Raw genomic sequence first — 27,712 nt, 5'->3', positions numbered from 1 at the left:
GCAGCGTGGGCTTCCTGGGCGAAGCCTGGGTGACCCGCGCGCACGGTGCGGCTGAGCCCCGCACGGGCACATCAAGCGCTATTCGGATCTTGGCCTTGGAGTCAAAGTGCCCCGCTGGCTAACGTGTCCGCAGACGTCAGGAAGCAGAGTTGGGAACCAGGAGATGTGGTGGCCGCCCTGACGGGGCTGCTGGCGGCCCGGCACCTCGCTGGGCCGCCGGGATCCCAGAGCACCTGCTCTTCCGCTGCCTCCGGGCGGGGTCGCGGCGGGGAGGGGGCCGGGGCCCGGAGCGTCGATCGCGGGCGCCCTGGGCTCAGGCGCCCTCCCAGCCCGGCTCCGGACGGGCGCGCCGCCAGGGCTGGGGAGGGGCGGCGGGAAGGGCGGGGGCCGGCGCGGGGCAGGGCCAGGCCGGGCTGCTCCGGGGCCGGCGCTCTCCGAGAAGCCCAGCACTCGCCCCGAAGTTGCGCGGAGCGCGTGCCATGAGGACCCTGTGGATGGCGCTGTGCGCGCTGGCGCGGCTGTGGCCCGGGGCCCTGGCCGGTTGCGCAGACGCGGGGCGCTGCTGCCCCGGCCGGGACCCCGCCTGCTTCGCCCACGGCTGGAGGCAGGACAGGGTCTACGGGACGTGCTTCTGCGACCAAGCCTGCCGCCTCACCGGGGACTGCTGCTTCGACTACTCCAGGGCGTGCCCAGGTGGGTGGCGGGCCCGAGGGTGGGCAACCGGCCGTTCGCCCGCAGCGGAGGGGCACAGGGTCCCGCACCAGGGACCGCAGCCCGGCAGCAAGGTGTCCCGGTGCCGTCTATCCCGGCCCACCCCGGACGCCTCCATCCAGGGTCCTCCAGCACCCCCTTCTCTAGGTGCACCTCAGACTCTCCATCCTAGGGTCCCCAGCCCCCTCCATCTAGGGATCTCCCAGTCCTCTCCATCTAGACCTACGGCTCCAATGTCCCCCTTCCCACCAGAGCCTGGGTGGAAGGGGCTGGAGCCCTGCTGTCTGGAAGGGTGCTGGCCACCTCGGCCGAATGAACCCCTCCGCTTGGGAGCTGCGGCTTGGTAGGGTCACTTCCCACCTGGAGAGATGGCGCTGACAGGTTCCAGAGGCACACCCCTGTGCCGGGTTCCGCCGCGTGCATTCTGTTAACCCTGGAGAGGGGTGATGAGGGGGGGAACGTGTAATTATCCCACTTGGCGCCAAGGCCTTGTCCTGGGAGGGTACTTTCTTCTGGAGAACAAGTTCCTGGAGGACCACAGTTGTCCTCACCTGCACTCCAGCGTGTAGCACAGCCCCTTCCTCCTAGGAGGTGTTCCATATATTGGTTGAATTCAATTTTATCCATATAGCATGATAAAGATTTTTATCCCAAAGTTCCTAGTATGTTTTAATCTTGCCGGTTTTCCTTTAGGGTCAATCTTTTTCATCTTTAAATCTCCCACAATATCACAGCCCCTGGTATAGGCTCAACAAATGCTGATTTAATTAAATTAAAAGGTAAAGGAAGACATGGTGAGTATAGTCCTGAAAAACAAGGCGTACCTGAGAAAAGCCAGCTCTGGAAATAAAAGCAGCCCTGCTCCCTGATAATCACATCACCCCAAAAGCCACACATACATTAGGGTTTGACCTCAAGGAGCCCAGCGTTGTGGGGTCCTCAGCAACTTCCTGGTAACCTGCAGGGCTGTGTCATTCCCCGGGAAACCGGAGGCCTGGGGGAGACTAGCACCCCGTCTGCCTCTTTTCTGCCGGGAGAGGCCACCAGCCCACCGCAGGACGGTCACCCAGGCCTGCTGCTGAAAGAACACAGTTGAAAAACATTAAGATTTTTTAAATCTTGATTGAAAGCTAATGATTTACCTGAGAATACTGATCTTTTTGATAAGCTTCTTTCCCTCTTCTGCTCCAAGGCCAGGGTGCTTTACTACTAAAGTAAGGTGAAGAGTCAGTTACTTAGGGAATGTAGTACCCTTGGGCCAGGCGTCCCCTGTTCCCTCCCCGCAGAATCCTCCCTAAACTCCTGTTTGCCTCAGTTACCTGGGTCACTCAAACCTTTCCACCATGGCAGCCTCTCTCACTAACCTTTTCTCTCAAGGGATCTGCCTACATTTTAAAGGTAAATACAGAATTTCCTGCAGTTCAGATAATGGACCCCGGTCTGTGGTAAGCACAGCAATACAAAAACAATGAAGACACAATCTCTGCCCCCTGGAAGTTCAGAGTCGAGTAGGGAAACACACACAAAACCATTTGCAATATGCTCATTGCCAAAATAATGGATCCGGGAAGCCAGAGAGGAAAAGCTCAGAAGACCAGAGGAATTCAAGGAAGACTTCCCAGAGGAAGTAATGGGCAAGCCTGGTCCCAGAGAATGAGGGAGAAGCCTCTAGAAGGGGAAGGGGAGTTCTAAGAAGAAAGCATCTCATGGCTGTTCAGTGTTCCCTGTGGGCGTCAGCGTTTTGTGACAGCGCTAGGCTAGGCCCTGAGGCTCACCTGGGGAACAAGACAGACAGTGAACACAGCTAGATAGGCGAGTGTCAGGAGGAAAACCGGCTTTTTCGTGTGCCCTAACAGCGCTATGAGGAGTTGCAGAATCCTCCAAGTCTCTATTTGGTCAAAAATAAAACCCTCATTTTCAGTCCAGAGATATTAAAACAAAGAGCCTATCATTTCGGACTGAGGATTTATTGGGGAAGTAATGGCAGAAGAGAGAAGACCTTACCATCTCCGGGGGAACTCAGAAAGATATCCCAGGACCTTTGTGGCTAGGAGGAGGCTGTGAGCTGCGGACAAAGAAGCCCAAGCCAGAAAAGGAAATGGTGCCTGCTAGGATTTTTAAAGGAGCATTTTCAGGAGCCTGAAACGCCCTTCCCCAGGGAGTTAACAGAGGCTCTCGCAGGCCTAGGCAGAGACAGACTCGGGATGGAAAAGGCTCCTCGTTGGTAGATTCTCTGTGCCTGGAGTTTTGCGGGAAGGCAGTAAGAAAATAGAGACAATTGGAAGGTGGCCCACTTGGCGAGCCCAAGCCTGCTCTGGCCTCAGAGCTGAGGGCGAGAGTGCAGGGCAGGACGGAGCCGACATGCTCGGTCTCCTTAGCCCTGGACCAGTGTCACAACTGTGCTGACTTGGGGATCTGGAGACAGGGGAGGTGGGCCCGCATTATTAGCGTTTTCCAGCCGCAGGAGCTGGGGCTTTCAGAGGGCTCTCCTGTCACAGCGTTACCACAGGTGGGCAGCAGAGTGAGATCTGAACCCACGCCGCCTGCTTTCAAGTTGCCGTCCACCCCATCTGTTTGTGGCAACTCACAGCTGTAATTGATCATACCCGATAAGGTGCAGCGGCGCAGAGCCTCCAGTTACTCTATGTACATAGGGCCATTCGGCCTCTTAGAATCCACTTCCTTCTCACCTAATGTTAGGTTAACTATTGATGCTGCCCGAAGCAGTTTTGACCGAAATGACATTAAACGTGAATGAAAAATGTAACTGTGTCAGTGGAACTTACTTCTAGCCCTTCTGATTTTTTCATCTTGAGAAACACATTATTTTTTGGTGTGGCTAAGAGATGACCGTACTGGAACTTTTTTTTTTTTCCTAAATAGAAAGTTGTTGTTGTTGTTGTTGTTTTTAATTTATTTATTTTTGGCTGTGTTGGGTCTTCGTTGTGGTGCGCGGGCTTCTCATCACCGGCAGCTTCTCTTGTTGTGGAGCACGGGCTTTAGGCACGCGGGCTTCAGTAGTTGTGGCATGAGAGCTCAGTAGTTGTGGCTCATGGGCTCTAGAGCGCAGGCTCAGTAGTTGTGATGCACGGGCTTAGTTGCTCTGTGGCACGTGGAATCTTCCCGGACCAGGGCTTGAACCTGTGTCCCCTGCATTGGCAGGTGGATTCTTAACAACCGCGCCGCCAGGGAAGTCTGAAAGTTATTTTTTTACTCAGTAAAAACTAAAAATAAGTTGAATCTGAAGAATTACTAAAGTGCCCAAAAAAGTCAGTTCTGAAATTAATCATCTCAGAAAAATCTAATTATGTTGATGGTATGGGTTTCAACACCAATAACGTATCTTCATAAACACCCCCCACCCCACAGAGGATAAAGGATAGAGAATTCTCCACTGGCTGAGCCTGATCAGGGATGGGGAGAGACCGAGGAGGGGACAGATCTGAGTTATCCTGCCCTGAAAGAACTTCCTGGAAGGCTTGCTTATCAGCCTCATAACACGCAGTCTCTAACTCATCAGCTGGGTTCATGGAGTCTGCATTCTAAGACCGTAGAAGCAGTAGGTTGCATTGGATCTTGGATGAGCAACTTAAGGACAGAGTAATCATTAACCCAAGTGGAGCAGAACAAAAATAGAGTCGCCTCTATGGCCCAGTGTCTTCTCCTAGATTTATGGGGAATCCAAGAAACCAACTGGCCAAAATCTGCTGACATCTTATCTGGAGGGAGAAGGGGTGCCATGCTGGAAAATATGCACTCCCAAACTCACCCCCCAAAAAAGGATGGCACAGTCTACGATGACTTAGAAAGCCAAGGCTTTACTGGAGCCATAGTGGCCCGAGAGACGGTGTGTGGCTTCCCCTGCCTTTGTCTCTGCAGAAATAATGAGCAGAGCCTGGTGCCAGGAATTGGACACGATTTGATTGCAGCCCTGGGTGTGCAGTCCAGGAGGGTAAGGTCGTCCGCACTTACCCAGCATTTACTCTGCACCTTCCCTCCTCTCCAGGTACCTCCCAGCTCTCAATTTCCTTAGGTCTCACAACCCACCCAAGTATTCTTCATTTTGGTCTCACTTTATGGACGAGGCAACCAGAGCACAGAAAGGTCAAATAGTGTGTCCAAAGTCACACAGCTATTAAGTGATAAAGTGAGATTTGAACCCAGCAGCTCTGGGTCCAGAGCCCACACGTTTAAACATTACGTTTTCACTGCCTCGGAGAAACTAGCCTTTATGAGAAGCTGTGGACTTTGCAGGGTAAGCTCCATGTAAGTACTGGTAAAGTGAGTGAGTCTTCTTTCTCCATCAACTGTATGCCCCTCAAGGGTGAAAAAATGTGTCCCACTCCTCTTTGCAATCCCCTAAGAGCTATCGCAGTGTTGTTTACAAACATTTGTCCAAAATAATATGACCACTGGTTTCCACCTGGAGGATGTTACCTGTGACTTCAGAGGGCAGTGCCATCTGAGGCATAGCCACATGTCCTTTTTAAAAATAACATTTTCTGGGAATTCCCTGGTGGTCCAGTGGTTAGGACTCTGCGCTTTCACCGCGGAGGGCGTGGGTTCAATCCCTGGTTGGAGAACTAAGATCCCGCAAGCCACCTGGCACGGCCAAAAAAAAAAAATTTCCTTCCTGATCACAAAATATATGTTTGTTGCAGAAAGTGTAGAAATACACAGAAGAAGAAAAGAATTTACCTGGAAACTTACTACCCAGAAAAAGCATCATTATCTTTTTGATTCTGATTCCCTTTTTTCCCCCAGGCTTGCATAAGGTCTAAAATTATGTTTTTCTAAGGTGACAGTTCATGTCACTGTCTTGTTGCCATTTCATAAACTTTTCCAGTTAATGTCTCAAAAGAAAAAAAAGAAAAAAAAACCTACCAGGGGCCAGATAACATAGTTTCTGCAAGAGGAAACAAATACTTGATCATTTTATTGGTGCTTTTTGAGGGGGTCCATAGGCACTTGGGCAATATTTATGCTCTCATTCGTCTTTCGGAGAAGTTGTGACAGGGTTCCTGGGAAAGGGGTACACATACATAAGGAGAGGGAAAAAGGCAGATGACATACAGTTCAAATTGTGTCACCCTGAGATATGTGTGTGTGTGTGTGTGTGTGTGTGTGTGTGTGTGTAAAGGGACGGTTTTATTTTTCCTCCGTAGATTGTCGAGAAACAGAAGTTACGCATCAATGGTACTGCTGCGGATAAAGTGTGAAAAGAATATTTCCTTAGGAATGATAAGGACTAGACCTGATTAGAACTTAACTATGTGAGGGCGAAAGCGCTTGATCGTGGGTGGCCTTCAACTTTTAGGTGGCAAGGAGCCAGGCAGGCAGGGCCAGATTACAAAGAGGAAGGCTTGAGTGTCTGTGATTAACCAAGGTGAGGCTACATGAAGATAAGCAAGGCCTTACATTAAGAAGAAATAATCCAGACTCTACTTAGGAAATGAAGGAGCCTGGCTTTCAGCTCAGTTTGCTGCCGTGTGTGTGTGTGTGTGTGTGTGTGTGTGTGTGTGTATTTGACATCATCAAGAAAGGCATTAGAAAACAAAAGTTTTTTTTAAATTACCCTTTGGTACCTACATACTGAGAATAGTGTGTTTAGTCCTGGTTGCCGCCACTCACCGGGCTGTGAATGGGAATGGGGAAAGTCCAGTGGTAATTCTGAGAGGGGAAACGTCTATAGAAAGATGTGTCCAGAGGCTGCAGGGAAGGGGGCCTACTGAAACAGTAAATCCGCCAGTGGAACAGATAAGATAAAAGGGGGTCTAGTGAAACAGTAAGTCCACCAGTGGAACAGATAAGATAAACACAGATTTTTTTCCACCATATTCTGAAATTCTCAAGCGAGGGAAACTGGACTCAAATAAAAGGAAATACCACTTCACGCCACAGATGTTAATATTAAAAGAGCTTGTCACTTTCAAGATGTGGTACTGGCAGGAGATATAAATGGATTAAGAAGGCCTTGACAGACTGTGGCTGCCAGGAGAAGCTGGGCTCTACCTGACCTTAAGGCATGGAAAGCAATGTTCCTTCCAGTGGACACCCTTTGGGGCCGCCATCGCCGGGAGAGCCCAGACAGCTCTCGCCCAGTTTAGGAATGTCTTCTGTGTTTGGCTCTGGGAGTTTCTGACTTTGCCCCTGTCCTTCTACCAGCTTTCCTTCCCACCCTAGAGCCTCTGTCAGTGCTTTGGCTCCTTACTTCCAGAGTCTGTTTGGATGTAGAATTTCATTTAGAAAGGAGGAGGAACGCACCCAATGCCATTTCATTCATTCATTCACTCACTGATTCGACAAATATTTACTGAGCACCTGCCGAGTGCCAAGTGCTAGGCACGAAATAAAAAACTCGGCAATAAACAAAATAAGGAAATATGTAATTTGAATTATGGAGATGTTAGAAGGCAAGGAGCACAGAGCTCTGAGAGGAAATAATTTTGTGGGGTGTGTGTGTGTGTTTGTGTGTGTCTAGTTAGATAAGCTGGCCAGGAAAGGACTCCCTGAAAATAAAATAATTCAGCTGGACCTCAAGGATGAGCCGAACCCAGCCATGCCCAGTGTGGGAGGAACATTCCAGCAGAGGGAAAACACAGACAAAGGTCCCAGAGTGTGAAAGAGCCTGGGTGGGTGTGGCAGAGGGGTGAAGAGGCCAGAGTGGGTGGAGCCTGGGGCAGAGGGGGCACTGGGGTGCCTCCAGATGGGAGCAACGGGCAGGCACAGGCAGGTCACCCAGGACTTTGTGGGCCATGCAGGGAGGTTGGATTTTAAGCCATGGAAGGAGGTTAAAAAGTCATTAAAAAAAAAAAAAAAAGATTAGTGGTACATCTTTTAAGGTAATTGTACTTCGATATGACTGGATATCCTTGTTAGGACATGGAAAAATGTACCCTACTCTTGTGTGCGGATTCGTTATTGAACTGTATAACTTAGTTTTCTGCTCTTGGCTGTTCTCCTTGTGGCCGTAGTGGGGACGTCTGATAAACAGAAAGCTCCAGAGGAAGGGGTACTAGCTGGTACATCATGAAGGGCTTAATGATTCCTTGCGCTCCGGATCTATCCACTGTCTCACTGCCCTGTGAGCCCAGAGCCAGAGGTGCCCACTGGACCCAAAGTAGAAGCTTAGGAGTCTACTTCCTACCTCTGTTCTCTTCTATGTCTTCTTCTCTGTCTCTGTTCCCCATTCCCTTATTATCTTTCCTGGGATCACCTCCCCAAATAAATTGCTTGCATTCAGATCCATGTCTCAGGGTCGGCTTCTGGGGAAACTCAACCTGAATGCTATGTTGAGTTGAAACAAAGGAGAAAAAAAGAGCTTGCCGCTCTTCCAGGCACCCATTAAATCTGGGCTTCTTTCCCCTAAAAGGGGCGGGATGATGTCATCAAATCCCAAGTATTAAGACACAGGGAAGCTGGGGCAAACTTGGAGTCAGGAGATCATTCTACTCACTAGGTAACAGTCTGCCAGCCCCCAGTGACAGCCAGGGAAATAAGAAGGATGAGAAAGTCAGATTTGAAGAAAGAATATTTTCATATGCTAAGTATAGATGTGAGTTAGGTAAGCTTTAGTGGGAAGGGAACAAGAACACTAACGAAAGAGTTCAAAAGGAAATCTGTGTCATGCAGTTGAGATATATGACTTGTGGTAATAAATCTGTCAGAAGTTTCTGTACTTCTCCCAAGCTCCGTGACCAAACATCACCTGTGACAAATCGCAATCCAAATAATCAAAAGTTCACAAGTTAATTAATAATAGAATTTTTTGTGCAGAATAAGAATAAATACTTCAGACTCATCTTCCAACTCAAAATATTTTGTGGAACCCCTTTCCACTGGTGAAACTCTATGTGAACTTTTTTCACTTTCTCTGACAATAAAGTCCCCGAGATGTTATTGTTCAGGGCCCCAGAACTTTCCGATTCTCTTTATGAGGCTGTTAAAGTCATGAATTGGAAAGACAGGGCATAGTATTTTGCCAAGGACAAACCTTAACCCATAGGAACAACAGTTGATTCAATGATTCTGCGATTTGAGGACTTTGCCTATTGGTCAAACCAAATAAAATAAACATTTATGAGACATGAGACACAAATATTGAAGAAATACTGAGAGACTAAATTCATCCCCCCATGTCAACTTTTACCATATGGATAAGGTGTAACCCAAGGCCATATTACTAAGTTCTGAGTTAAAGCCATGGCAAAGTTGTATTTTTTTTAAAGTGCTCCCAGGACTTCCCTGGTAGTCCAGGGGTTAAGAATCAGCCCTACGATGCAGGGGATGCCACTAAGCCCACACGCTGCAACTAATACCTGATGCAGCCATAAATAAATAAATAAATATTTAAATAAAAAAATAAAGTGCTCCCTACTTAGGCTATAACTATTTTTTTTTTTTTTTTTTTTTTTTTGGCTGTGCCACACGGCATGTAGAATCTTAGTTCCCCAACCAGGTATCAAACCCGTGCTCCCTGCTGTGGAAGCGTGGAGTCCTAACCATTGGGCCACCAGGGAAATCCCACAAAGTTGTATTTTATAGTGATGTCTAAATGTTTAATCTTTGAATTAAGTGTATTATTAAGTGTAGTTCAAGTCCAACATATCGGGGCAGGACTAGCTAGACTCAGGGATGAAGAGATTTGGGGGAGAAAGAGTTATTAAAGGAATTAAGGACAGAAGGTGTCCTTCTCAACCAGCTCCTAATCTGGCAGCCTCTTTAAATGCCTTCTGGTTCTATGGGCCAATTAAATCGGGGGACTGTGAAAATAAAATGGGAAGGTCAAAAAGAGATGAAGAGCAGGAAGTGACCTGTTATTGATTTTCCAAAGGATGTGTGCATGGCAGATACTGGGAACCAACTCTCATGTGGCTCATTCTTGCTTTGTTAGGTAGCTGACATGTGATGCCTATGAGTTTTTAGATGATTAATAAAAGCATGTTTTAAAGCAGTTTGAAATTTTTGGATTACTGACCGAGCTTTATGTTGTATGTGACCCTTTTCATGTCAGGTGTAGTTATGTGCTACCAAATGATACAGCTTCCAAACGCCATGAACCCTAAACTACAGTTTGCTGAGAGGCAAAATGAGCTTTTTCAGGTACAAACTGTTGGAAGTCCAATCAGATTTCAAAGAAGTTCAGGTGTTTTCGTGGTGAAGACTCTGGAAACTGGAAAGTATGAGGGTGATTGGGAAAAGTGGGTCACATTTTGTGGGAAAGAAAGAGTTTTGGCATCCGGTTCAGGGTACATCTTCTGTCTCCTTGTCCGTTTCTTATATCCAATTTCAAGTCCTCAAGTAATTCAATTTAAAAGCTCATTACAGTCCTTTTAAAAGACTCATTGGGATTTTAAATGAAAAAGTTAAATGTGCAACCACACTGATTTTACAGTCTTGGACAGAGCATTGAAAGCCAAATTCTCACCCTGACTCTGCCTCTTCATGCCTGACCATGGGTATTCTTACCCTCTGTGGGCCCTGGTTGCTGGTCTCTGAACTTCGCCTCTTACAGTGTAGGAGTCTCTGAGCCATGGAGGATGAGACTAGAGCCCCCAGGAGAAACCTACTGGATAGGGGTCCTTGGTGCGGCCTAAGTCATGTTTTATGGAGGCACATTTCCTGATAAGAACTGACCTGGGTAAGTGATGGGATGATTGATTGGTGGGAGAAACACCTTTTCTTTTTTATAATTTTTTTTTTTTCCTTTATGTTTTCTACAATGAATGTGTATTACTGTTACCATAAAAATGTTCTGGCCAGAGGAGGATAAAGTTACAATCAAAGGAAAACAAGAGCAAAGACCTGATCTAAGCCCAGGGAGTAAGAGGAAGTACCCTGAAGGCATCAGTCTCTTTTACTCGGGTGTGTCCTGGCTCAGACCCATCTTCATGATCCTGGAACATCCGCCTGCCTCTGAGAGATACCCATTTATCAGTTCACCATCAGGGCGGGTGGCATCAGTGTCAACTTGGGGTGTTCCTCCTGATCCAGGGCCGGGTCCAGGCGCAGTGTACGCGGGCTGAACTTGACTGTGTGCGTTGGCGGGACCGGCCTGGCAGGCGCTGGGTTTGCTCAGGTGTGCGTCCCGTCGTGCTGTTTTTCAGCTCGCCCGTGCATCGTGGGGGAGTGGAGCCCCTGGAGCGGTTGTGCGGACCAGTGCAGGCCCACGGCCCGCGTGCGGAGGCGCGCGGTGCGGCAGGAGCCCCGGAACGGCGGCGAGCCCTGCCCGGCCCTGGAGGAGAGAGCCGGCTGCCTGGAGTACGCGACGCACCAGGGCCAGGACTGCGGGCACGCCTTCGGTACTGCGCTTTCCCCGATCGCTGCCCCTGGGGTCTTTGGTGACTTTCCATCCCTTCGTCCCGTCCCGTCCGTCCCGTAGAAGGCCACGTGCCAGGCCGGGAAAGTTCCATGAGCTGCAGGGAATGGGATGGGCCAGTCTGCCCAGAGGAGATAGGAAGCTCAGGAAATACTTGATCAAGGAATTATACGCCAGCTGTGTAAAGGTCTCCTCACACCTCCTCCCACCCCCTCCCAGTTATAACCCGGCGGTGGCCCCTCGCCGCTGTGCGTGCGCCCTGTGTAACGGACGTGCGCTCTGGTTTCTGAGCAAACTCAGTCAAGCTGACCACAAAGGACTTTAGGTAGGATGAGAATATTTCGCTCAGGCTAGGATGTGTCCAGTAAGGATAACCCTGTTTCACCTTTCAAGGTCATTCCTGTTGAATCACGAATGCTTGCATATGTGTGAAAATAGTAGAAAAAATAGAAATTCCGAAAGGATGATAAAATGATTAAAACACCTGCCTCTCCTCTCAAGCCGACTGGACTGGAGCTGATGTGATCAGATTTATGATTTGGGAAGATCGTTCTGGTTGTGGAGTGGCCCAGGAGACCAGGAGTCGGCTTGATCACGAGTCAGGAGCCACAGGCAACTCACACAGAAATAAACAAAAAGGCCAAAACAGGGGTGTTAATCGGGATTGAATCTGAGAGAGCAAAACACTGATTTCTCAGGGTAGCAAAGATCACATGTTTTTCATAGGAACCTGGAAAATTCCATGTCAGCGTGACCCTCACTAAGCCATTTTTTCCTTTTCCTTCCACACACAAATATTTATTGAGAGTCTACTCGATGCCAGGCACTGGGCTGAGTGCCAGTTACAACGGGGGAAAAACGTTGACATGCAGTCTGCTGTCAGGTAGATCACAGTCTAGTGGGAGGGGGAGATGATAAGCAGATAATCCTAGGAAACTAATCCCAGAAAATTACAGCTTCAGTTTGGTGCCACAGGTACTGAACAAGGGAGAGGTGTAGGGAGCTGTGAGTGTGTGTCGTAAGCAGGTTCCCCCTGGCCTTGGTGGAGGAGGGGCTCCCCAGAGGCCAGGAGGGGAGCGACTTCCCTGAGGATGTGGAGATGAGGCTGAGAAATGCAGAGCTAGCTAGGCAGAGAGACCAGTGTGGCGAACCAGACAGTCAGGTGTAGGGCGTTTGAGGGATTTGGGGACTGATTAGGAAAAGCGCATGACCACGAGAGTCAGTAGCACGCAACAACCTTACAGGGTTGCGTGAGAGGGGATGTCCAGAGGCTATGATGTGGCGACCCCCATCCAGAAGGGGAAGAGAGGAATCTGCCAGGAGCTTGTGTGTCTAGGTGATGTTAGCCAAGCAGCATGGTCTGGAGTCTCTGGGTGAGAGGGCTTCAGAGGGCAGGTGCCATGATGGCTTGGGGTCTTATAACCATAAGGCTTTACCTTATCAACGGCCGGCAGATGTTGGGTGTAATTTCACAGGGTATGCAAAACAGGCAGGACCTAAATGACTAAAAATCTGCTTGTTTGGCTATTTTAAAAACAAATTGGATGTATAAAATTTTGAGTTTGGTGCCAGTAGGTTTTGAGGCTAACAGGTCTCAGCCTGCTGTGAGGAAATAAACAAACTAGGGCCCATCTTTGGCTGATTGATATAACACGGGGGAGGCACAAGGCCCATTTGAGAAGCCGAAGGAAGGCCAGTGTGTGGGGAGCAGAGAGGGAGGCGTCTGGGCTGACACCCCCCTGGATGCAGGGCCTTGGGGTCCCTGTTTAGGATTCTGGTCTTTCTCTTAAGAGCCGTGGAAAACCACTGGGGTGTTTTCTGCAGGTGCCAATGTGATCAGATCTGTGATTTGAAAAGATCTCTTGGGGAGTGGAGTGGGTAGTGGCAGGGCCAGTGCAGAGGCCCTTCATGGATACGGCAGTTGAGTTAAGCTCGCAGGGAAATAATTTAGGGCTCACAGCAACGGTCACAGAACGAGCTCTCATTCAGCTCAGGCACTCTGCAGAAACACTACAGAAAGGCTGAGGGAGGAAGTCGCTGTGGGACATTATTGATTTTTTGGATGGCTGTCACAGCCTATGGCAGATCTATCAGAAAAAGCAACTGCACCGTTCAGTTATAGGGATTGGTTGCCAGACCGTATTCCTGCAGCACATCTGAATCTTCACTGTGGCACCAGGATGCCCAGACCCCTTCCCCTTCCCAGCCCTGGATCTCTTCAGAGCAGGATGATGCAGGTCACAGGAAAGGGAACAGGAAGATGCATATCTTCCATTTATTTGTATTTTCTTCAATTTCTTTCATCAGTGTCTTATAGTTTTCAAAGTAGTGGCCTTTCACCTCCTGGTTAAATTTATTCCTAGGTATTTTATTCTTTTCCATGCAAGTGTAAATGGGATTGTTCTGTTAATTTCTCTTTCTCATAGTTTGTTCCTATGAGAAACCAAATTCTTTTATTAGTTCTAACAGTTTTTTGGTGGAGGCTTTAGGGTTCTCTCTATATAGTATCATGTCATTTGCAAATAGTAGCAGTTTTATTTCTTCCTTTTCAATTTGGATGCCTTTTATTTCTTTTTTCTTGCCTAATTGCTGTGGGTAGGACTTCCAATACTATGTTGAATAAGAGTGGCAAGAGTGCCCATCCTTGTCTTACTCCTCTCTTAGAAGAAAAGTTTTCAGCTTTTCACCACTGAGTATGTTAGCTGTGGGTTTGTCATATAAGGCCTTTATTATGTTGAGGTACATTCCTGCTATTCCCATTTTGTTGACATCAACAACATAAATGTATGTTGAATTTTGTCAAATGCTTTTTCTGCAACTTTTGAGATGATCATATGATTTTTATCCTTCATTTTGTAAATGTATCACGTTGATTGATTTGCAAATCAATGTAACCATCCTTGCATCCCTGGAATAAATCCCACTTGATTGTGGTGTATGATCCTTTTAATGTATAGTTGGATTCAGTTTGTTAATATTTTGTTGAGGATTTTTGCATCTATGTTCATCAAGGGTATTGGCCTGTAATTTTCTTTTTTTGTAGTGTCCTTGTCTGGTTTTGGTATCAGGGTAACGCAGGATTCATAAAATTTGTTTGGAAGGTTTTCCTCCTCTTCAACTTTTTGGAAAAGTTTGAGAAGGTTACTAAATGTTTTTGAATGTTTTGCAGAATTGTCCAGTGAAGCTGTCTGGTCCTGGGCTTTTGTTTTTTGGGAGATTCTTTTATTACTGTTTCAATTTCCCTACCAGTAATCAGTCTATTCAGATTCTCTATTTCTTCGTGATTCAGTCTTGCACGTTTCTAGGAATTTATTCATTTCTTCTAGGTTGTCCAATTTGTTGGTGTATAATTATTCATAATAGTCTCTTATGATCCTTCGTATTTCTGTGGTATTAGTTGTAACTTCTCCTTTTTCATTTCTGATTTTATTTATCTGAGTCCTCTTTTTTTCCTTGGTGAGTCTAGCTAAAGATTTGTCAATTTTGTTTATCTTTTCAAAGAACCTGCTCTTAGTTTCATTGATATATTCTACAGTTTTTAGTCTCTATTTCATTTATTTTCATTCTGATCTTTATTATTTCAGGAAGAACTGAAATAATATTTTTAATCCTCATGGAACCAGGACTTGATAAACTGTGAAATTCTCAGCCTACCAGAATGGTGAAGGACACTAAAATGAAGAGATTCACTCACAGGAAAACATGTTCTAGAGGAACACACGCTGGGTGTGGTTGTATTACCTTTTGTCAATACCTCAGAAAGCTGGAGGTAACAAATTATCACAAACTTAGTGACTTAAACAACACAAACGTATTATCTTAGAGTTTTATAGTCAGAAGTCAGACAGGTCTCACTGGGCTCAAATCAAGGTGTAGGTGAGGCTGAATTCCTTTCTGATGGCTCTGGGAGAGAATCAGTTTCTTTGCATTTTCCATCATCCAGAAGCTTCCTTTTCCCATGGCCCCCTTCCTCCATCTTCACAGCCAGAAACATTGCATCTTTCTGTGCCTTTCTTCCACGATAACATCTTCTAACTCTTTGAAGGACCCTTGTGGTTACATTCAGCCCATCTGGATAATCCAGGATAATCTCCCTATTTTAAGGTGAACTGAGTAACAACTTGAATTCCTCTTTGCCTTGTAACATAACATATTCACAGCTTCTGGGGATTAGGACATGGACATCTTGGGGAGGGGCCATTATTCTGCCTGTCATGGAGGTAGGACAGTGTCATCATTCTTGGTTTACACATGAAGACATTGGAGCTCAGTGAGATGACAGCATTTGTAAAGGGACCAGAATTTAAACCTGGATCTCATGGCTCTAAATCCTGTGGGTTTTCCCCCACTTGATAGTGTTTTGCTGTTAAGTGTTATCATTAGTTATTATTATTATTATATTGCAAATTAATATTGATATTGTAAATCATTAATATTCATATATTAGTAGTAGTATTATATTTTAAACTCGCAGTTACAGAATCTGGTAACTAAGTAGAAATATAAAGGCCGTGCAAGGCCAGTGAATGAAACATGATCACTGAGACACTCTTATTAATGATCAAGTAGCCATTGCATTCTTTCTGTTTCATTTAACGCGTATCATGAGTCTATTTCTATCATAAAAACAAATGCAAAAACCCATATTATATATTTGTTGCCCATACTGACAATTGTTTATATGCGTTTTCCTCTTGCGAGATTGCTGTGCATTATCATGAACCGTATACTTCCAGGCTGGTGTTATTTGTCAAATTTTCATTCTGTCGTCTTCTACACCATATCTACAGACTAGTGGTTCTAAGCCTGCTTTGGTGACACCCCATTGTGTCAGAGGGCTTTATGAAATTCTCAAAGCAAATTTAATTTACTTTCATGTTCAAAGTAAGTATGTGCAGTGCCACGCTTTCAGAAGTGGAAGTTGTTGTAAAAGCGAACAGTGGTAGGTTGATGGGATGCCAGAAAAGCTGGCAAATAGTCTGTTAACAAAGAATCTATTACATTGAATATTGTTGCCAGGAAGGGGAAAGGAGGGGGAGCTGGCGTTTATTGAGAGCCTTTGTCCTGGGGCACCGGTTACGTGCTTCCACACAGAGGCAAAAGCGGGGCTGGAGGCAAAAATCATTTCTAAATTACTTACTGCTCTTAAGTAATGAAAAATTGAATTTCTGGGGGATGTTGAAAAGTGGTGCTGGTTCAGAGCTCGCCAGGAGATCTGGCTTGTTTACTTTAGACTCTTGCCAGAGGGAAGGACGCCCCCCTCAATAGAATGTGCCACCCAACCAAGCCCGGGCTGGAGGAGGCAGGACACGAAGGAGACAAGGTCCAGGGTTACTGGCTTGCTTCTGTGATGGGTCATAACCACAGAGGCTTGACACTGGGCATGGATAGTAAGTCTTAAAGAAGCTAGTGCCTGTACTGGGGCTCCGGCTTGGTCATTTACTATTTATTTTCCCTTCACTTAACCTCGATGAGCCTCAGTCTTCTGATGAGAAAACCTGCTCAGAACACCTCTTGACAAAGCTTTGGTGAAGATCGGTAACATACGACGTGAAAGCACTTTGTAAACGAGCAGGCTACACACGTACAAGGTGCCATGCTGCTCTAGGCGTTAATCTGCGCCCACCATGAGCCCTCCCCCACCTCCTGGACCACACTTCCCGCCCCTCCCCCATGCCCGAGGGAAATCCGAGGGTCAGGGCTACCATCTCCCTCTCTCCTCTCTCAAATCTCACTTCGCATTAAGGGCAGTGATCAGACACAGAAAGGGAAAACACAGCCGAATTTAAGCAATTCATCGGTAATATGCTGCCATATTGAAACTTAAAAGAGTGAAACTTTGCCATCTGCATTGCAATAGAGGCAGCCTGCCACATTTAGACATGAGCCTTGAACACGTTTCTTAACCTCTCTGGGCCACAGTTTCCTCATCTGTGAAATGGGGAAATAATAGGGTCTATCTCAGAGCGGGGGTATGAGAATTCAATGAGCTAACACATGAAAAACACTTAGCATCATGCCTGGAAACTTAGAGGTGCATCACTGTTTTAGCTTTTATTTTTAATATCTTAGAACTTCTTCTTCAGATTTTGCATCAGAAGCTATAGTCATACACTTGCCCTCTACTTCCTAACCAAGTTTCCAACCCACCCCCCGAGCTACACATTAAGTGCATTGCCTTTGAACTTTTGTAATAATACCTGCAGTACAAATTAGGAGCTCAGACAAATGTTTTGCACTAAAGAAACACATCCTGAAAATATAATATAATGATATAATGATATATAATGATATAATGCTACGTGGATGTAGCAGTAAACGCATTCTTCACTTAGTGAATAAGCCTATAAATGTGTCAGAACAACAGAAATGAAAACAATACGTGAGAAAATGAAAAGCCTTTAGCTGTTTGTGTTTCTGATAATTAGGTCTAAGAGAAACAGAGAAGGATCCTAACGTACATGCATTCACTTGTCCTTTTTGATTCCGTCCGTGGATTTTGGAAGTTCAAAAGCTACAGTCACATTTAGAAAGAATGGCATGTTCTCTTTGGAAAACAAACATGTTAGCACAGCGAGGAAGAGCCACTCGGCTGGGAGTCTATAGTTTACACTAGATGTGGGTAGCGTTCAGACTGCAGAGATTAGGTGCTCAGACACACGGGACAAAAGCGGTGCCTGCGACTCTTAGGATCAAGTGGCTACGCTTGTCTTATATTCCCATGCAGTAGAAAAATGACTCCTCATTCAGAAACTCTAAAGAAGAATTAAGGCTGCCATCTTGTGGCAGGAAGGAGCTTAGCAAGATGAACATGCAGGCTTGAAACCTCTATTTTGCTGCTGGTACCCACACGCCATCGTGCTCTTGTTGATGATGGGCATCGCAGAAGTCAACCTGAGCTGGTATCTCCCCTTCCTGGGATGGTCCAGTTTCTGAAAGGGGAGCTAAGAAGGATGGTTGAGCCATCTCAGCTGCAAGGCTCAGTATAGAACAGAAGACCTCAGGGAAGTAGGACCCGTGAACCTTGGTGGCAATTTCATTCATTCATTCATTCCTTCATTCATTCCTTCATCGACCCATTCATTCCTCGCATACATATTTATTGAGCGTGTAAATGTGTGAGGGCTCCCGTGATGAACAAGGCAAAACCCTGTCTTTCTTGAATTGACAGCAGGGTGGAATCAAGAGGTTATCTCCAGGTGCTACACAGAGCAACAGATGTCCCCCCAGACTTAGAGATGAAATGGGAGGTAGACAAACAAAATAAGAGAGCAGAGGTGGGAGGGAAAGATTTCTGGCTGTTTTCTTTTCTCCCACCCAGAGTGTCAGAGGTGGGAGTGGGGAGAGGGGCGAGGAGAGATGCTTTAGGACCTTTCTTCTCTGAGTTTGGTGTGGAGGGAGTGCTAGGCTGGCCGGCACCTGGTGGTCACACCCTGGGCTATATGGTTGATGGTGAAACTTCCAGGCTGTGGTTATCAGAACACCTGGGAGCATTGACCCTTTCCTCCTTTTGTTTTTTCCCTTTCTCATTTCCTCTCTCTGGTTGTCTTTTTTTTTTTTTCTCCTTTTACCCCCTTTTCTCTCTTACCTTCCTTCCTTCCTTCTCTCTCTCCTTTGCCTTTATTCTTTCTATCTTTCCCTTTTCTTCTCTGTTTCTCTTCTTTCCATTAAAAAACAATCCTCTCCCTTTCTCTAGTACCTTACTTTTTTCCCCCAACCCTGCCCATCTTTTTATTATTCCCTCTGGGCTGTGCTTCCTGGCCCCTCTCCTGCCTTTCCACGTGGTGTTATCACTGCAGACAAGCGTGCTTATCAAAAGCCTGCTGTTCCCTTACCTACCCAGCTGCACTGCACAGAGCTTTATGGAATTCGTTTCTGGGCACTCTGACTTCACCTCCTTTCACTCCTTGAGGGTGTCCCATAGATTTAGGGATGGAAGGCTTTAGACGGGTTTGAAACCAAGTTTGGGAAATGTCGCTCTGGGTACTTCAGGCTTCACATGTTCAAGGTCATTCTCCTTTTCCAGTCCCTGCCTTTATAACTACCTCTGCATTCAACAAGGAGCGAACAAGACAAGCGGCCTCCCCGCAGTGGTCCACAGACACAGAGGATGCTGGGTAACTTGCTGGTTTTTTTACTTATGTTTTTCCTGTTGGTCGGTCAACTCAGCCCACGAAGGTAACTTGCTACATGGGTTTTCTTCTGTTATTCGTTCATTGACAAATGTGACTCTTTATCACAGAACTCAGAAGTACTTGTCCCTTCCCTGTTTTATGTTTAAAAAAGATTTGTTTCTGAGGTCTGATCCCTAAGAAGAAACATGCTGTATAAAAATGAGATGATACTATTTTGTCAATCCCACTAAGGCCACTCATCTTATAGCCCTTAGGGGACTGTGGACTCCAGCACCGCCTCCATCTGGTGAATTTGAACGTGGCCTCCACCTGAGCTCTGAGGATTTTATCAAGACCTAATGGCTCAGGCTGGGAGGAACCTCTGACCTCATTAGAAATCCCCCCTTCTGCGGTCAGAATAGAGACGCCAGACGCACTGCATGTTCTAATCCCCTCACTACCTCTCACTGCTCCTCAGTTTTTCCTTCTTGTAAAATGAGAATATTAATTCCTATCCCGTGGGTTGCTATGAGAATTTAATGAGAAAATATCATTGAAAAGATGTCAGGGTTAAGCTGTCTGAAATTGACTGAAGCTACGTCAATAGAATTTCCTACCTTAATACCTTAAGGTACCGAATAAATAAAACTTACCGTCATTAAAGATCTTCTTTGAAGCAGATTCTCCAGACACTTTCCACCTAACTTTTTACAGCTCATAATTGTATGGATTAAAAAAAAAAATAGCCCATTTTAGCATAGTTAGGACCTAAAATGCCACATTGTTTTGTTTCCCTGAAGAACTGCAAAATTGTGTTGCTTTTAAGTACAAGACTCTAAAATATTCATCCATGTCTGGATGCGCCCCCAGAGCTTTTAGAGTCTAGTCACATAATAGAGTGTTTCCCGCAGCTCAGTATAAGGTGACACTAGTCTGTTACAGAAAAACATGTCTCAGCTTCCCATGCCCTTTTATCTGTGATGCCCAGTGTAACTTTGATGCTTGACTTCAAGTCAAAACTCATCTCATTAGCCCAGATCATGCAGGTGAGCCAGGTGGGGAGAACAGGGAAGGCCCCAGGAATGTTTGTGGGGCAGAAAAACACCAAGTGCTGGCCTGGAAATCCAGGACTAGCCGTCCTGGGGCTCACATGTTCTCAGGCTCAAGCAAGGTCTTGTTCAATTTCTGTAATTCATTAAAATCTCAGCAAAGTTATCAAGGGCAATTTTCCTGCTGAAATGTGCTTTTAGACACAATTTCGTGGTCAGACTAAACAGAATACGAAACAAGTTTCTGCAAATTCGTGTTGACCAGCTAATTCAACCATGGACTGAAACACAGCAAAAACGTTCAGTTGTCAGTCAGACATCATAGTTCAGCGAATGAGAAACTTGACAAGGCATTCTGTGACCTGTGACCATACAACACCCTACCTTCTCCAGGCTGTCCCATGTCCTAGGGGGGTTCCAGGCTTCCTAAGCCTTTCTCCAGCGTTAGGCCATTTCTAATTAACAGCAAGTGACATTGCTCCTTTTTTTTTTTTTTTGCTCTAGATACTGTATGGAGTTCAAGACAGAGTCATTGACTCCCCACTGCGCCACGGAAAACCGGCCCCTGACCCGATGGATGCAGTATCTCCGAGAGGGCTACACGGTGTGTGTGGATTGTCAGCCTCCAGCTATGAACTCTGCGAGCCTTCGATGTTCTGGAGACGGCCTGGACTCTGACGGGTAAGGGGGGGAAACTGGTTGGAGGATTTTTCTTGGTACTCATTTGGGGAGGTCTGTCCTCTCCATGTCCCAAACAGCGGACCAGGATGTAGCAGATCAAGGCATGATTTGGGGAATCAAAACAGTGAGGAGAACATTCCATCTGGCAATTCCAGAGTCCAGGACCCAGTTCATAGTCTGGGACTTAGAGGCTCTGTATCAGAGATGCATGAGCGAATTTGGATATTGGGGTTCAGGCCAAGCTCACAAGTGACTACCGAAGACCTGCGCAGTAGCAGCCGTAGACACTATGTAAACCAATGAGCTTGTCTTTGCTCTAATAATACTGTATTAATGGACACTAAAATTTCAATTTTATATAATTTTAATGTATCATGAAATATCCTTTTGATTTTCTTTCAACTCTTTAAAAACATAAAAATCATTCTTTTCTATTGCTATTTTTTTTCATTGAGGTATAGTTGATTTATAATATTATATTAGTTTCAGGTATACAACGTAGTGATTCAAAATTTTTACAGATTATACTCCATTTATAGTTATTACAAAATATTAACTGTATTCCCTGTGCTGAACAATATATCCCTGTGGCTTATTTATTTTACACACAGTAGTTTGTACCTCTTAATCTCCTCCCCCTGGTTGCCCCTCCCCCCCATCCCTCTCCCCACCTGGTAACCACTAGTTTGTTCTCTATATCTGTGAGTCTATTTCTTTTTTGTTATATTCACTAGTTTGTTTTATTTTCTTAGGTTCCACATATAAGTGATAACATACAGTATTTGTCTTCCTCTGTCTGACTTACCTCACTAAGCATAATACCCTCCAGGTCCACCCACGTTATTGTAAATGGCAAAATTTCATTCTTTCTATGTCTGAGTAGTAGTATATATATACCACATATCCATTTCAACCATTGATAAACACTTAGGTTGCTTCCATGACCTGGCTATTGTAAATAATGTTGCTATGAACATTGGGGTGCATGTATCTTTTCGAATTAGTGTTTTCGTTTTGTTTGGATATATACCCAGGAGTGGAATTGCTGATCATAAATAAACATCATTCTTAACTCATAGACTACACAAGGGGGTGGGCTGGATTTGGCCCATGGGTCACAGTCTGCTGAACCCTGCCCAGGTGATTCATACCCACAGCAAAATTTCAGAATCACTGCTCAGTGGGGTAGTCATAACATCATGACTGAGATAGTAGCCGCGTGCCCAGCTCTGCAGGGTCAGAAACTCTTTTGATGTTCGGAGCACCCAGCTCCCAGTGTGGGGGGCAGGGGGTTCTCCTCGCACAACACGAAGCAATTCGTGGGACACCAGCTGGGCATCCAACAGTTTAGCTCAGTTCTGGCACTTTCTACCCAGAGATGGCATCAGATTCCACAAGGTGAAGGGCTCAGTCCTACAAGACCATTCCCTTCCGCACCCCGCTTCAAATCCCATTCTCAAGCTCAGGCTGTTACCTGTGCTTCTGACCAACTGTCTGTAAATCGGAGATTCCCATGACCTCCTCCTCAGGTTTGATTAATTTGCTAGAGCGGCTCACAGAACTCAGAGATACATTTACTTACTAGAGGACCAGTTTATTGTAAAAGGATATAACTCAGGAACAGCCAGATGGGAGAGATGCACAGGGTGTGGGAAGGGGTATCATTCTCCCCACATCTCCACGTGTTCACCAACCTAGAAGCCCTCTGAACCCTGTCCTTTTGGCTTTTATGGAGGCCTCGTTATGTAGGCATCATTGATTAAATCATTGGCTATTGACTGATTCAACCTCCGGCCCCTCTCCCCTCCCTGGAGGTTGGGGATGGGAGGTGGGACTGAAAGTTCCAACCCTCTAACCACCTGGTTAGTTCTCCAGGCAACCAACTCTCAACTTCAGATGCTTCCAAAAATCACCTCATTCACATAAACAAGACATTTGCATCACTCTCAACATTTAGGAAATTCCAACGGCTTTGGGAGCTGTCAGCCAGGAACGGTGGACAAAGACCAAATATACATGACAAATATATTTTGGTCATTTGAATGACCAAATATATATTTCTTGTAAATCATCATATCACAGAAATCTACAGAAATCTATAGATTGTCCAAAAGAATTGACCCTTGAAAACATTTTACCACCCTAAAAATCCATGCCAGTCCTGTACTTATCTACTAGTTAAATCCGATAACACTATTCATAACCAAAAGAAGGGTAGAATTTGTGATGGGCATGGGTTATGGTTTTAAGTATGTCAGACAGAACTGGGAAAAATACAGATTTGAAAGAAAAATATGGACCTTCCCCGTTAATCATTATTCCCATAGTATATTTTAATATTTAATAACTTGAATTTATGTTTATTAGTCTCCTGTGCCCAACAGCCTCTGTATTGAGTACACATACAAACAGTAAAGTGGGTAAGGAATTCACATGAAATAGAAACTTAATATTTAGACTTAATATTTTCCTGACTACCTCATCCATATTTTAACTTTAAATGAATATTATCATTTAATTTGTACCTGTAAAGCACCTTCAACCCTGGCTGAAATTCCAGTAACTTTAAAAATAATAATTTCAATAATATGGCTTTTTTCTTTTCACTGCTCCCATTTTTCATTATGGAATCAAAGAGCTGGAAAGGATTTCAAGGGATCGTTTGGTTTAGACCCCTCTAATTTATTTATTTATTTATTTTAAGAGGGTATTAAATCGTTTATTGATTACACATGATAATGGATGATACACGAGCTTCATTCCCATCTATAACTTTATCTGGTACCATAATTCAATTTAGATATATTGCATAGGATGTGCCAACAATCATATTAATAACCAAAAAACTCCATGACTTTGCTTGGGTGACCCTTTTCACGGTGAACTCCAGGTCACAACACAGTCACTGTCAGTTCAACTACACCAAGGTTTCGGAAGACAATAGCTTCTCCACCAAAGCAGGTTGTAAATAAATTTTGAACGGAACCTGGCATCACCCTGAAAGAATTCTAACTTCGCACTGTTGGGGTAGTTTACCAAAATGGCTTCAGAGTAGATTAACTTTACAGAGCACATTTAAAAAAAAGACACATTTATTCAAGCGTCATGATTAGACTATTACATTTAGCAATCAACAGCAAGGGTGCAAAAAAGAAAAAAAAAATCTACATTTAAACCCTTTGTTGGAATGCTTTACACTTTCCACAGAACAGAAACTAAAATAACCTGTTATACAATTAGCCACAAATACAGTCCTCGAGGTTTTTTGCCCATACACATGAGTATTGTCTAAAACATGCCTTCTTTGTAGCAGCTAGGCCCTGCCACCACTGTGCTTGGCTGAGTTCACAAATCTGTTGTAAACTGCAGCTCCCCTGTCACTTCTCTGGCTCTCCTCTCCTGCAAAGCTGTTTCCTGGCAGTAATTAAAACCTTCTGCCACTGCCATAGCTCCTGCTGCTGCTGGAACCACCACAGCCACCTTGGTTTCATGGTTCGGCAAAGTATTGGCCTCCACCACCGTAGGGGAGAACTTCTGCCTCCAAAGTTTCCTCCTTTCATGGGTCCAAACTTCGAAGACTGTTGTAACTGCCAAAATCATGGTAGCTTCCACCACCTCCAAAATTGCTTCCATCATTACCAAACCCATTATAGCCATTTCCACTGCCACCATATCCCCAACCACCACGGCTGCTACCAAAGCCACCTCGACCACTGAAGTCTCCTCCACGACCAAAGCTGTCATTCCCACCAAAACCCCCTCCACGACCACCACCAAAGTTTCCAGAACCACTTCGACCTCCTTGGCTGGATGAGGCACTAGCCATCTCTTGCTTCGGTAGGGCTTTCCTTACTTCACAGTTGTGGCCATTCACAGTGTGGTATTTCTGAATGGCAATCTTGTCTGCGGAGTCATGGTCATCAAAGGTTACGAAAGCAAAGCCTCTCTTTTTGCCACTGCCTCTGTCAGTTGTGATTTCAATCACTTCAATTTTCCCATACTGTTCAAAATAATCTCTCAGGTGATGTTCTTCAGTGTCTTCCTTAATGCCACCAACAAAAATCTTTTTCACAGTGAAGTGGGCACCAGGTCTTCGAGAATCTTCTCTTGAGACGGCCCTCTTTGGTTCCCCAACTCTTCCATCCACCTCGTGTGGCCCTGCATCCATGGGCGCATCCACCTCCTCCACAGCGGCATATGTGACAAGCCCGAAGCCTCTGGAGCGCTTGGTGCTTGGATCCCTCATTACCACACAATCTGTGAGCGTTCCCCACTGCTCACAATGGCTCCTCAGACTCTCATCGTTTGTTTCAAAGCTCAGACCTCCGAAGAAGAGCTTCCGCAGCTGTTTGGGCTCTTTGGGTGACTCTGATTTAGACATGACAGCAATGGAGGGGGCAGATGTCAACGATGCTTACCCGGTCGCGTCCACAGGCAGAAAGGGCAGACCCCTCTAGTTTAAATGTACGAAAAACAGAAATCCATCTTCCCTTACGTAGCGCTTCATATACTCAGAGCAAGTGAGAGACACGAATGCAGGAACCTCAAACTACAATCTCCACAGGGGGTGTTCTCAAATAGGGATTAATTGGTAACTTGTTGTGACAGAACCTGAAGAAGGGAAGCTCAGTTTTGTGATCCTTCTTTAAAAAATTTCAATTTGTAATACACTTCAAGACTCAAGGTGTGATCATTTTCTAAAAAAAACCCAAAAAACAACAAACCTCAATTTATAATTCTGTAAATTAGAATTTTCTTTGGTATGCTTTAGCGTAACTCACATTTTCAAACTATCATTTCAGAAATCAGACCCTCCACTGGCAAGCAATTGGCAATCCTCGATGTCAAGGAACTTGGAAAAAAGTTCGGCGAGTAGAACAATGTTCCTGCCCAGCTGTTCACAGTTTTATTTTTATATAGATCGTGATATAAGTATTTCAAAGTGTGTTTGTAAACATGCTAAATACTAGCAAGTCATGCCCAACGCTTCATAATTCTTTAAAAACTCTTTGGCCAAAGTTCCTGAACATATGTCATTGCCACACTCTGAAGTAGAGAAAGGAAATTTGGGGGCCAGTTCTCAAGAAACACAGTGCCTTTATTTTCATTTTTACTAAGTTAAGGACCCACCCTAAAGTCTCCTGTGGTTTTCTGTCCTCGATCTGTCACCTGGAGTCTCCTCATTCAATAGGTGGCCCATTGGACACAGTGTTCATCTGTTTGCACTAAACTTACTACATTTTAGTGGTCCATTTATTGGTAAGTTGCCATTTAAGGGTACCCACGATTTGAATCTTGCATTCTTTCTTTCTATTCTGTAATCCCTTAAAAACTTCTTTCTTTAAAAAATGTCTACAGATATATGTACACTCACACATACATTTCCCATGTATTATTCCATAAATTCTGAAATAATAAGTTCAAGCAAATTGTCACAAATAATTTTCCACAGGACAAGTTGTTTGAGATTTAGTAAGCATTTTGTTATGCGAAACCAACAGTTCTGCTAAGAATACTTTCTTTTTCGTTTTTGTTTTTTGGCCGCGCTGCTCGGCATGCGGGCTCTTGGTTCCCCGACCAGGGATAGAACCCGTGTCCCCTGCAGTGGAAGCACAGAGTCCTAACCACTGGACCGCCAGGGAATTCCCTAAAAATACCTTTTTTTTGAAATAGAAGACATTTTCTTCGGTTAATTGAAAATCATCAATCAAATGTTCATTCTAGGTCAGCACAAGTTCCTTTAAATCTTATAATTTCCATGAAGTGAAATTTTGGCACCAATGAATGAAACAATTTCTTTAATTATGGACATTCTACCATCATTAATATCCAAAATTATTTCCAAGGCTTAAAGCCTGAAGTTGACTAAAATAATTTTGGAGTCCAACTTCAAGTTTAATTGAAGTAAACTTACTACTTTTTTTTTTTTTCCCTACAGCATGTATTTTCTTTTGTTTGGAGTAGAAGGCAGAGGTATAGATTATGGAAGGCATAGATTTATTACAAATGCTATGATCCCCGCCCTCCCCCATGCCCCTCCCCGCCACACACACACAGAGAAGTGTTAGTCTCCTTATTTTATGATTGGAAAATCAATGGACCAGAGACAAAGTGCCTTGTTGCAGGATCTGGGCTGCAGTCAGAGCCAAATCTCAGCTTCTCATCCAGAACTCAGCTTCGACGGAGAGCCTGTCGATGCCAAAGACCGTGCTGTAAAAGCGAAGCCCTTTTCGTTTCTGAAACAAATTTTAAATTCAGGATACTTTCTTTGGAGAATTGAATCTCAAGATTTAAACTACAGACAAACTTCGGAGGTATTTGGGTTCGGTTCCAGACCACCAAAATAAAGCAAGTAACAAGAAAGTTTTGGTTTCCCAGTGCATATGAAAGTTATGTTTACACTATGCTGAAGTCTGTTAAGTGCGCAATAGCATTATTTCTTAAAAAACAATGTATATACCTTAATTGAAAAATACTTTATTGCCAAAAAAAGCTAACCATCACCTGAGCCTTTGGCGAGTAGTAACGTCAAAGATCACAGATCACCTTAACAAATAGAATAATAATGAAAAAGTTTGAAATATTGTGAAAATTACCAAAACGTGACACAGACATACAAAGTGAGCAAATGCCTTTGGAAAAATGGCACTGTAGACTTACTCGATGCAGGGTTGCCGCGAACCTTCAATTTGTTTAAAAAAATGCAATATCTGAGAAGCACAATAAAACAAGGTATGCCTGTATATGAAATTCCTTTGGTTTCATTTGTATAAAATATTATTTACTAAGAAATGATCTACTAAAATACATATTTCTTGGTACTTATCATGTAATGACAT

At 44.9% G+C, this 27,712-nt stretch overlaps 1 protein-coding gene and 1 pseudogene across 1 annotated transcript; one reads left to right on the top strand and one right to left on the bottom strand.

The window, feature by feature from the left end:
- Window positions 1–432: 432 nt before the first annotated feature.
- SBSPON (somatomedin B and thrombospondin type 1 domain containing) lies at window positions 433–26,243 on the top strand. The gene is made up of 5 exons (XM_068525440.1): window positions 433–693; window positions 10,818–11,012; window positions 19,056–19,146; window positions 20,697–20,873; window positions 25,676–26,243. The coding sequence occupies exons 1-5, from the start codon at window positions 480–482 to the stop codon at window positions 25,791–25,793; spliced, it is 795 nt and encodes a 264-aa protein (XP_068381541.1). The 5' UTR covers window positions 433–479; the 3' UTR covers window positions 25,794–26,243.
- On the bottom strand, window positions 24,083–25,375 carry LOC137751241 (heterogeneous nuclear ribonucleoprotein A1-like; annotated as a pseudogene).
- Window positions 26,244–27,712: the final 1,469 nt, after the last annotated feature.

Source organism: Eschrichtius robustus, chromosome 17, assembly GCF_028021215.1.
Source record: "Eschrichtius robustus isolate mEscRob2 chromosome 17, mEscRob2.pri, whole genome shotgun sequence".
Lineage (NCBI taxonomy): Eukaryota > Metazoa > Chordata > Mammalia > Artiodactyla > Eschrichtiidae > Eschrichtius > Eschrichtius robustus.
The sequence above is the reverse complement of the archived record's forward strand: the minus strand, read 5'-3'. Positions and strand labels throughout refer to the sequence as shown.